Here is an 11,933-nt window from a genome sequence, read left to right as displayed (position 1 = left end):
TTAGTGAAAAAATATACATAAGTGCAATGTACTTGGGAAAATTGCTTGAAAAATTATACAGTAGAAAAAACTGTGTCCATAAAAGGAGATGTACATGAAAATGCATATGAATTTTCACGAAAATTCCAAGCTTTATGTGGAAATGGGACAAAACAAACTTAAAATCAGAAAAATGGAAAAATAGCAGTCTTGAAAGCCCTTTTGGAAGCAGAAAGTCTCCTGAATAAATAAAATATTGATGACCATGAACAGCTTAAAGCAGCCAGGTCAAGATTTTCCGAGACTTGCTTTTCCAAGCACACTCAGCTACTGCAAGGACTGTAGTAAAGTTCAGAGATAATTCTGAGGAGTGTTTACAATGTTCTTATCTGGAGTAATGAAAAGGTAGCAGCTACATTTTTCAGGTCCATTAAAGAAACTAGTGTAAAAGCTCTTTCTCTCTCTCTCTTTTGTTGTGGGGGTGGGGATTTCAACATTTTTCATTAAAAAAATAATTTGGCACTATAGGTACATAACTGTTCTTTACAACACATTTTTGCCCTATATGTAATTGTTTTATATGTATCCTGCTTTTCTAATAAAAATGGCATACAAAGTGATTTATAGTTTATACATTATACTGAGAAATAAGTGGCGTTAAATCCCACTATAGTGACCTTGTTTTTTCAGGCTTTGATCCGAAAATATACTGTGTTATGGTCACAAAAACTTGTCTTAATGTTGTACATACATACATACATACATACATATATGTTGTGCACCATATTTGCCACTAGGTGGAACAGTAAATACAGGCTTAGGGTTGCCTAAACTCCTGAAAGTAAGCATAGCCTCTGGAATAGAAACTGAAAGTTTAAAGTGGTATATACGACTTCTCAGCTAGAAAACATATCGCCAACTTCTGGGCTGTATAACGAACATATATTGGTAAGAATATATTTGTATTTCATACATAGTATGACTGATTATACCATTTGAAATGTGATCTGATAGTCTTTGAATTGTATGTACATCAGATCACATGAGTAAGCCAAATATTTTTCTTTGTGTGTGTGTGTGTGTGTGTGTGTGTTACTTTTCTATGTATATAAAACACTTAAGAAATATTTTGGTACTCACTAAAACATTTTAAATCCTTCATGGATCACTGCCTTGTCGTGGTAAAGGGGCTTGCGTAGCTCAATGAAGCTATGAGCTATGCCGTGCAGGGTCACCCAAGATGGACAGGTCATAGCAGAGAGCTCTGACAAAAGGTGATCCACTGGAGAACGAAATGGCAACCCACTCCAGTATCTTTGCCATGAAAACCCCACGGACAGCACCAAAAGGCAAAAAGATATGACACCGGAAGATGAGCCCCACAGGTCGGAAGGTGTCCAATATGCTACTGGGGAAGAGCAGAGGGCTAGTACTAGTAGCGCCAGAAAGAATGAAGCGACTGGGTCAAAGCCAGTCTGCAAACTGATGACACTAAAAGAAAAGTAAACCTAAAAGAAAACTTTCCCAATAACCTAATAAAAGGAAAGATATGTGATACTCTTTACAGCTCAAATAGAGATGATGCCAGAGAGCAGCACTGCACTTTGTAACCAGTCAGGTCCCAGTTAAAAATAATATTAAAAAAAATCCTAAAATGCAGAAGAAGCAGAGAGCCTGTGGAACACCAAGAGAGGCAAGCTGGAGACCCCAAGACTGCAGTAAAGAAAAGTAGGACAACACCAGTGTGGAAAGAAGGTGGCCAGCTGAGATCATATATACATTCTCATCATCTGGTAAGGTCTTGTAATGGTTCAAGTTTAAGAAGCTTTACTGAGTAATAAGTTGATTTCTTACTTCTGAGTAGCCATGCATAGGAATGAAGTTTTGGTGTGTTTTTACAATATTTAAGGACAGAAGCAATATAAGTAAAGCAAAATCTTTTTTTTTTATTGTAGTGTTCTCTTCAGTTGATCTGGCTTAGTACAGTCAGAGGAAATGCCCATATTTCTCAAAGAACTGATGACTGAAAATGACTTCATAGAAAATTTCAATAATACAACCCCACTCAAGAAGACATTCGTGCTATTTAGTTTAAAAAAGGAGAGCAATTCTCTTTGGAAAGTATGGGGCTATGGGTACAACAATCCTGGTAAAGAGCATGCTGAAGTTTTAGTTTTGGATGCTATCAAAGAATATATCGCAGAAAACCAAAACTGTCGAAAATATAAAGTGACATTATTTCTGTCACATAGTCCTTGCCATGAATGCAGTGCTAGGATACTATCTTTCTTGACATCAAGAAATGGAATTCAAATGGAAATAAAAGCGTCAAGACCATATTTTTTAAATAATGAAGAAGAACGGAAAGGGCTCTGGTATCTGAAGAAAGCTAGTATTCCAGTTAAAATGATGGACAGATTTGACTACCAAAAAAGTTTCAATTTATTTGTGCATCCAACGAAGAAGTTTACACCATGGCTTGGTTTGGATGAACAAAGCAAGAAGAATTTAGATGAAATGAATACAATTTGGAAACAGGTAAGAGGGGGAAAGTGTTTGCAGTAAAGTCTTTCTATGAAAATAATGAAGTAATATACACACGAAGTCACTCAGCTGTAGCAAGTGGTAGCTCCCAAATGCTTATTCTGATAGGAATTCACTAGAAGTGTGCAGCAGCCACAAGGTTCACTTCAGATCCTGATTCAAGCTGAGGCCAATTTCAAGGCTATCTGCTTTGACTGACTCTGAAACTCAGGTCAGCCAAATCTTCAGGCTTCTCAAATGAACATATCACTTTACCATTTTTCCAGTTTGTCAGATAATGAAATTTAGAGGCAGACTAGTTCCTTATGAGATTGTTGTTGTTCTTGTTGTTGTTAGTTGCGAAGTCATGTCCAACCCATTGCGACCCCATGGACAACATTCCTCCAGGCCTTCCTGTCCTCCACCTTCCCCCGGAGTCCACTTAAGCTCACACCAACTGCTTCAGTGACTCCATCTAGCCACCTCATCCTCTGCTGTCCCCTTCTTCTTTTGCCATCTATTGTTACCAGCATTAGACTCTTCTCCAGGGAGTCCTTCCTTCTCATTAGGTGGCCAAAGTATTTGAGTTTCATCTTCAGGATCTGGCCTTCTAAAGAGCAGTCAGGGTTGATCTCCTTTAGGACTGACCGGTTTGATCGCCTTGCGGTCCAAGAGACTCGCAGGAGTCTCCTCCAGCACCACAATTCAAAGGCATCAATCCTTTGGCGCTCAGCCTTCCTTATGGTCCAGCTTTCACGGCCATACATTGCAACTGGGAAAACCATAGCCTTGACTATACATGCTTTTGTTGGCAGGGTGATGTCTCTGCTTTTTAGTATGCTGTCTAGATTTGCCATAGCTTTCCTCCCCAGGAGCAAGCATCTTTTAATTTCTTGGCTGCAGTCCCCATCTGCGGTGATCTTGGAGCCCAGGAAAATAAAATGTCACTACCTCCATTTCTTCCCCATCTATTTGCCAGGAAGTGAGAGGACTGGATGTTTATGAGATTAAGCATGACAAATTGCAGACAAATAGAAGCAGTTGGATTTGTTTTATGTGCCTTTGAATCCTGACTCTTGTTAAAAGGGAATAGCCTCTATTTTTTATTTCTTGGCAGAGTTGGATGTAACATGCAAGAATAATTGCCTTTTCTCAGGGGGAATCAAAACTACTGAGTTTAATTGAATACGAGATACAAGATACAAGGGACTTTGAGCAAGAATGGCCCCTTCAGTTTGGTGTTTTCAAAACAAAAATGCTTATCCCCGTTCCTTCTTTGTAGCCATTTTGTAATGGTAATGACATGTAGTATAAAAGTGGCCCTGAAAAAAAATCTGGATACCCAAATGATTTCTTGCAGTAAGGGATGGGGGAGGTAAGTTATTCAGTTCATCTTATCCCCCTGTATGGCCTGTTGTTACTTTGTTGATAATTTTTATGAAAATTGCATACCTAATACAGGCTTCCATAGCCAAGGAACATACAAAATGTCAGAAGGATAGGTGCAGGAGCTAGGTGGTATGATGAATGAAAAACACTTCAAGGTTTGTTTTCTGCTCAGTTAGCCCCAAAGTAACAAAAGTGCAATTGGGCAGGAGTAGAAGAGGGAAACAGAGTAGCAGAAGGACTTTAACATCCAACATTTTTCAGGCAAGTACCTAATGCTGTACCTGTTAGGTCCTGCAGACTTCACCAAACCTCTTTAGATGTCCCTGCTGCTGGGACTAAAAACTAGACAACACTAGTGGAAGAGACCTGTGGTATATTACTCCAGCATACCTCCCCCAAAGGAGAACCTAGCAAAATCATTATGGGCACCATCCAATATGCTTGCACATATTCCTCCAAATTCAGAAGATTGTGGACATCAAATGGAAGGCAAGAGGACAACAGAGGCTAGGATTTCCTTGGAACTCCCTAAACACATGAAAACATTAAAATGACCAAGTTGCGCTATCTAAATGTATTTTCCCCTCATGAGAAAGAGGCTGAGGCATCACCAGGATTCTTCAGAGAATAGTGGTGACTTCCTTCTCCTCTCCCCCACAGAACGTGTTCTCCTGCCATCACCTCCAATATGGTCTTCTGTTACAGGAGCACAGCTGGCATGGAAAGAACCATGCCAACTCTGAGGGTGCAATTGACACTCCAGCATATCATATGGAGTAGGATTGTATCCTAACTGATTAGAAGCTAGAGCAGCCAGTCACATAATTGGACCCTACACCCTAACCCCAATCTATACTGGTTTTCAGATGTGGATTCAGTCTACTTCAATGGACCTCCCCCACCACCCACACACACACTTTGATTCCGACATCTCCCAAATCTGATTCAGCCTGATTTGGTTCAGAGTTAGTGTGAATCTGAAGCACATCCCTAGAATCTACCAATTAAACTTCTAATCAGATCAGATGATTTTAAAAAATCCTTCTGAATTCTTTAGTTTTGTATTGCCTTCCAAAACAGTACTAGATTTCTCATGGATGCATATGCACCATTTGTCAACTGCTTTCAAAGGCAGTTGAGAACCTGATATGGTTTTATGTTCATTTATATTAAATTTAAGTCACAATGAAATAAAATGAGATAAAATGTCTATTTACTTCATTTTGAATGTAAAACTATTTCACCATTATTACTAGACAAACAGGGAAGGATCATATGTTCTGACTCTTAATGCTTGCAAGCCTCTGAATGTGGAGGCATGAGTGCATATCATGCCTGGAATGAGATGTAGTGACAGCTCTTCACACCCGGTTCTTTAGTGCCAGGGAGGGGGAGGGAAGGAGACTGGCAGACTGACTGGCATTGGTGCAAGTCTGCCCCTTCTGCCTCTTCCTCTCCCCGTGGCAGGCCCCTTTCCCTCCCCTCAAGGCCAGATTGTGATTGGCGGGAGGGGGGTGGAATGGGAACAACCAGAGTGGTTCTTTCTGTGCCAGCTGTGAGAGGGCAGGACAGCAGGACCTCAGGGCTGGGACTCCAAATAATCCTATGCGTTCCTAAATGAAGTCAGGAGACCATAGGTTTATGCCTTAAATAATTTAATTTCTAGCTCATCTTTCTACCCATGAATTGTGTTCAAGCATCAAGGCAACTAACAATTAACTTTGAATTAGAACAAAATCTTAATTAAAACAAGTTAGCAGATGAATTTTAAAATATCAGTTAGGCCAATGGCCTAACTGAATAAAAACACCTTTACCTTGGCAGCAGCAGGACAGCAAGGAGAGAACCAAACAGACCTACCATGCCAAGGGTTCCAGAATCTGGAAGAAGCCATTGAGACCATCTCTCCCATCCCCACCAAACCCAATGGCCTGGCTCACATATAACCCTGTCTCTGTATGGGTTGAGTATGCTTGTCACTGAATCATGGTTTTTGACTGAATTGTGGGTTATGTGCAAACACTACACTATGGTTTAAGTATGGTTTAACCTTGAACAAAACTGTTGTATGGATTGTGGATTGATATATTTGTAAAAACGCCATAGTTAAACCATAGCACAGAGTTTGCACATAAAGACAACCCATTATTCAATGAAAACTCATACTCGACCTGCACTCTGAGTTATGGTTGTATGAAACCCAGATCAACATGTAAAAGATACTTATAAAGCACCTGTGCACTATAGTGTGTCAATTTATTAATAAAATAAAATTAAGCAGTTTCCAGACCTAATAGAGATAAAGTATTTTGTTAATAACACATTTCCTCATATATATTTGGAGAGTGACAGTCATACCTTTAGGATATGGCTGGAACAAGATGGTTTATACAGCCTCTTTTTCAGTTATGTAAGTGGCACTGGCTTTCCTCAAGTCAAATGCTCACAATTGCATGATTTTTTTTAGTATCAACCCATGTCTTGCCTTATGTAGGGTTTTTACATGAGGAGTTTAATTTGCTGCTTTGTCATTTTTTAAATTTTTATTTGTTTGTTTTTTGTCATGAGAAGCCTCCTATAATTTGTTGGGATATAGTATGTGTGTTTTTAAATTTCTTGATATTTCCTTCTCTTTCTCTCAGTATGTACCGCTGCCACCAGAAATTTAATTCCAGTCTTATTTGTCAAACTGTCCCACAGTATTGTGCCTAAGCTTTAAGGCTCCTCCATTGGAATATGTGGTCCTGAGGATGAGACTTTGGTATTCAAACAGCCTAAAGCCTCAGAATTAACCATAAGCAAAATAAAACTTTATTTGTACAATAAGTGTATTGGTTTCAAAATGTTTAGTCACTTATTTACTTAATGAATAAAACCATGTGTAATAACAACTTCTGAATTGAAGTATCTCACTCTTTCCCCTCACAATTAGTCATCACTCTCAAATCCTCCTCTCACTTCTGAATGATCTTTGTCCAATCTTTATTCTATTTATCTCAGTTCAATCTTTCCCTCCTGCACTCAAGTTTCTTTCAGCTTCTGTCTCTTGCACCCTTATAATTGTTGACAATATTAGGTTTTGACTCTCCCTGGTTGCTAATATATCCTTTAAGTATTTTACTTCCTTCCTTTTGTCCTTACGAATCCTAAATACCTTTCACAGCACTATCTAGGATCCTAAAGAGAAGACTGCCTCTTCAAATTCTGCAGACGGATGACTGATTCCAACCAGCTGTAACTGTTGAAAGACCACAGTTGATTGACTGAAATTATCTGTTTCTCCTTGCACATTTTCAAGCTCCACCCATACACTCTCAGTCACCAACCCATCACCTCACTCATTCATCCCCTCTTTTACCCCTCTTGTCCTTCTGAAACTTACGAACAATTAAAGGAGCACACACACAACTCTTTCAATCTTTACATGTTTTCTGTTTTTGTTGCAGGAGGAAATACGTGTCCTTGGCACAAGTTTTTTTTCCTGGAGTCTATATTTCTCTGCTGTTCTATATGTATTATACTAACCTCATGGTGGCACAATGGAAGAGCTGAAGTATTACAGATTTGAAACTTTTTCAGGAGGCTTATGTTCCACCTTCTTGTGGTTTTAATTTTAATAGTAGACTTTCCGCATTCTAAAATAACCCTCAAAAAAGGCTAGAAAACATGGGAGAAGCCCTGGAGGATGACAACATTGTGAAAAGGCCCTGCAAACTTCTTTGAGTAAGGAATCACAAGGGAACAAGAAATGCCTTATATGAAGAAGCTCTTACACTCCCATGTAAATTATATGGATCTTTGCAATATTTAGCAACAAGCCATTTTTATATTGTAAAATGACATAGAGCTATTAAGCACTAATTTTTTACAATAACATGTAGAGGAAAATCAAAACACCCATCCATCAAGAAACTACAATAGACTTGTGAAGTACATCACAACTTTATGTATTTCAACTTGACCAACTCAAAGTCTCATATATTCCCTTGACCTAGCTTATATTTTTTTTTGTCCCAGGAGGAAGAAAAAGAAAGAGAAGAAAAACTAAGGAAAGGAATCAAAACATCCTATCATTGCAGTGTGACTGATTCACATAGCTTTGCAGGTAATACCACCCTTGCATTAAAATTAATTAAAGCAGTCTGACCAATGAACATCTGGTAAACAGATGTACCTGCATGTAACAGTAGGTGAGTGGTAAGTGAGTTGAAGACTGGATTGTTAATTAGCTTAAGTATTTGGAGGAGCACTGTGAGGATGTAAGAACGTTAGGACAGAATCTTGTGCATATTTAGTTGGAAAGACATCTTATGACTCCCAGTATTTCCTTGTGAACCATGAAATTTGAAATCTAGGCAAGTTTTTCAGTTAAGCAATTTAGGTCATGTGGATTGTTTTTAAAATGTGGCTCAGGTATGTCCATATAAACACATCTGCCTCATTAGAGCTTTAAGTTTGTCTTGATTTCCCAAAAATCATATGTTTGTGCTTCATGCTCACATACTGTAAGTATCAGGATCATATTTTGTTTGCTGTTTTTTTAGGAATGCTGTGGTTGACACAAATGGCTATGCACATATTCAGGATGTCAGATTTTAAAAGGGGAAGACCAGATATTACATGCAGCATGTGTACTTAAGAGGAAATTTATTTATTTATACACCTATTTATAGGCTACCTGTAACTGCTGAGGCCTTCCTGCAAGTATTCACCTGCAAGCATATATATAAAACAGGTAGTTGCTTGCAATAACTGCTTCCTGTTAATGTTTCTGAGTTAGCAGATTAATATATGATAGGAAAGAATGATTCTTGCAAAGTCTTCCCAGGCAACTGCTAGAGATATTGACAGTAGTACCCTTTTACCTATCAGAATATGGCAAAGACTGTACGAGATTTTTCTGATATGCTTTAGGATCTGTTTGGGGCAGGAGGAGCAAGGACAAGTTGAAATGTAAGAGCAGTCTAACAGAATTTTCTGTTTTCTAGTGTTTGTAATGTGATTGCACTGACTATTTTGTATTTTAGGTTTTCCTGTTCCACAAATTAGTGCCCAGGAAGTTTCCAAACCAGATATTCTTCTGGATCCTCAGTCACCAATAATGGAAAAAACTCAGTTGTCGGGACCAGAGACTCCTCAGAAACTGAACTACCCTACAAAAGGCATGGGAGCTAGCCGAGCAGTTAAAAGGAAACTTGATTTCTCCAAGAACTAGAGGCACAAACACATTTCCCTTTTGCTCTTCACTTTGCTACTATGAAGTAGGTACTAGAAACCTGAACCTGCACTCATGAAATAACCTAGATTAAATGCTAGCATTGTTGCCACTTCTTGCTGTTTTAATTATAAGAATGTCTGTTGGGCATTTCCTGTTGGTCATAATTTTTTCTTGATACAGATAGGCACAGAAGTGCTTGCAATGTATAACTGTGAAAGTTGGGCCATAAGGAAGGCTGAGCGCTGAAGAACTGAGGCCTTTGAATTGGTGCTGGAGAAGTGCTGGAGAAGACTCCTGAGAGTCCCTTGGACTGCAAGACAATCAAACCAGTCAGTCCTAGAGGAGATCAACCTTGAACTGCTCTTTAGAAGGCTAGATACTGAAGATGAAACTCAAATACTTTGGCCACCTAATGAGAAGGAAGGACTCACTAGAGAAGAGCCTAATGCTGGGAACAATTGACGGCAAGAGAAGAAGGGGATGGCAGAGAATGAGGTGGCTAGATGGAGTCACTGAAGCAGTCAGCATGAGCTTAAGTGGACTCCGGGGGATGGTCGAGGACAGGAAGGCCTGGAGGAATGTTGTCCATGGGGTCACAAAGGGTTGAACATGACTTGGTAACTAGCAACAGCAACAAAAATCCAGTAATTCCAACAGCGATTCATACAATTGCCATTTTAGAACAAGGTGGCAATGATACTAACATCCCAGCTAAATTGCTCCATGAGCGCAGGTTCAGGTTTTTAAAATGCACAAGGAACAAATGTGTACTTCTTACATTGTGGTGCAGTTTACAGAAAATATTTTTCCTGCTGAATTTCTACTTGTTGTACAACTGGTACAATCTGAAACTGAAACTCTAACCCACCGTCACTAAAAAACATATTTGTGAACCAGCTCTTCTTTCATCCTTCTTACTAGTTGCTCAATTTCATTTATAATCAGACATCAGCTAATGAGAAATAAGATGAATGGCTTATCTACTGCAGCCAATTTTACCCTGACCCTCCCTGAGTGAGTGTGCCACCTATTTAATTATGGTATTCTTTGGGTTTAAATATTTTTATTAATGGGCATATAAATGTTTTAGCAATTATGATTGATTTTGATTGTATTTTAATATGCATCATAATACCTTTCAATGTATTCAACTTTCTTTAAGTCCACTTAATGATGCTTTTAAATATGGTCAGTGCTATATAAATCTATTAAATTTTACCGATAATAATTTTACAAGGCTTGGAATATTGCCCCACCTGATACAAACCTTGCCATTTTTCAGCACCAGGTTAAGATGGGCCCCTTTTGCCAAGGCAAATCTACTTGGTTATTCAGGGACTTGAGGGGATTACCACCCCAGGCATTTTTCTTTCAAAGTTCACTATTCACTGAATGTTTTAGCTGTTCTAAATTGTTTAATTTTCTTTGATAAGATTTTAAGGTGTTTTTACCAAATTTAATTGCCTTGTTTTTATGTACTGTTGTAAACTGGTTGAGTGGTGGCCACCCAGCTTCAGGCACTCTTGGATGAGACTGATTATCTGCATCTATTTTGGTTGGAGATCAGGCCTGATTTTGGCACAGAAATAGCTTTGGTCACCCTGTATGATGACCTATGCTGGGACAGAGACCGTAGGCATAGAACCCTCTTGGTACTCCTGGACCTCTCAGCAGCTTTCAATACCATCAACCATGGTATCCTCCTGGAGTGACTGTCTGAATTGCATTTGAGGGCCATTGCACTGCAGTGGTTCTGTTCCTACTTGGATGGCAAGCGCCAGAAAGTGGTGCTAGGGGGATATTGCTCTGCCCCTTGGGTTCTTCAGATTGGGGTTTCTCAACGGTCTGACTTGTCCCCCATGCTATTTAACATCCACATGAAACCAGAGTGGGGTTACCCAGAGTTTTAGAGTCTGTTGCCATCAGTATGCTGACGATACACAGCTCTATTTCTCCTTTTCATCTTAAGTAGGTTTGGCTATGGATGTGCTAAGCCATTGTTTGGCTGCCACAATAGATGGGATGAGGGCTAACCCACTGAAAGTCAGTGCAGGCAAGACTGGGATGCTGTTTGTGTTGTGTGTACAAACAGGGAAAAGGTGCCAGAACACACGCAACCAGTTTATAGCTTCAGTGGGAATGAGAGTTTAGACAGTGAAGATGAGTTCTAGAAAGTCAGCAAACTATAGTATCAGATCAAGGCCAGGAAATGTTTGAGACCCCGGGAGGGTAACTCCAGGTGGGTGTAGGTGACAGCCAGCCCATCTTCTGGAAATGGGCAGATAACACAGCAGGAAGTGGAGCTGGGAGCCAAGGTTGACAAGAATCCCAATCTGCCAATGGGAGAACAGGGGGAGAATTTGGGATCTGGCCAAGAGTTGAGCAGTCTGTCAGCTACAGAGGACCCTCCCCCTGAGGAAGTGATTCTGGTTGCTAGGAGACAACACAGGTGGGAGATTCAGTTGATGGAACAACTGGAAGCACACTGGCAGGCAAGATATCACAATGGCCCACCTCTGGGTTGGTGAAGGAAAAAGGATTATAAGGGGGCCAGAGGCTGATAGGTGTTAGAAAGGGCTCAACACTTCACTCTGGGTGAACTCAGATGTGCAACAATAGGGATGCATAACAATAAGCCTTGTGAAAAGAAACTCTGGTGCTTAGGAGGAAGACAGTATCTCATGACAGTGGATTGTTCTTCTGATTGGATGGAGGAAATTCAGCCTGTTCTAGATGGGTTTGCACTCCCCTTAAAGAAGCAGGTTTGTAGCTTGGGGGTGCTCTTTGAGCCATCCTTGTCACTTGAGGTGCAGGTGTCTCCCTA

General features: G+C 39.8%; 1 protein-coding gene across 2 annotated transcripts; it reads left to right on the top strand.

Moving 5' to 3' along the window:
- Positions 1-856: 856 nt before the first annotated feature.
- LOC123023204 (single-stranded DNA cytosine deaminase-like) lies at positions 857-9,379 on the top strand. Of its 2 annotated transcripts, XM_044429675.1 has the most exons (5): positions 857-927; positions 1,935-2,517; positions 7,909-7,996; positions 8,919-9,152; positions 9,290-9,379. In XM_044429675.1, exons 2-4 carry the CDS (start codon positions 1,975-1,977, stop codon positions 9,104-9,106), a joined length of 819 nt encoding a protein of 272 aa, XP_044285610.1. In that variant the 5' UTR covers positions 857-927; positions 1,935-1,974; the 3' UTR covers positions 9,107-9,152; positions 9,290-9,379. The 2 variants fall into 2 exon arrangements, with proteins under 2 accessions (XP_044285610.1, XP_044285609.1); XM_044429674.1 differs by having other exon boundaries at positions 8,919-9,379.
- The last annotated feature ends 2,554 nt before the right edge of the window (positions 9,380-11,933 follow it).

The sequence above is a fragment of the Varanus komodoensis genome, unplaced genomic scaffold, assembly GCF_004798865.1.
Source record: "Varanus komodoensis strain SLA01 unplaced genomic scaffold, ASM479886v1 scaffold2, whole genome shotgun sequence".
Taxonomy (NCBI): Eukaryota; Metazoa; Chordata; class Lepidosauria; order Squamata; family Varanidae; genus Varanus; species Varanus komodoensis.
The sequence above is the reverse complement of the archived record's forward strand: the minus strand, read 5'-3'. Positions and strand labels throughout refer to the sequence as shown.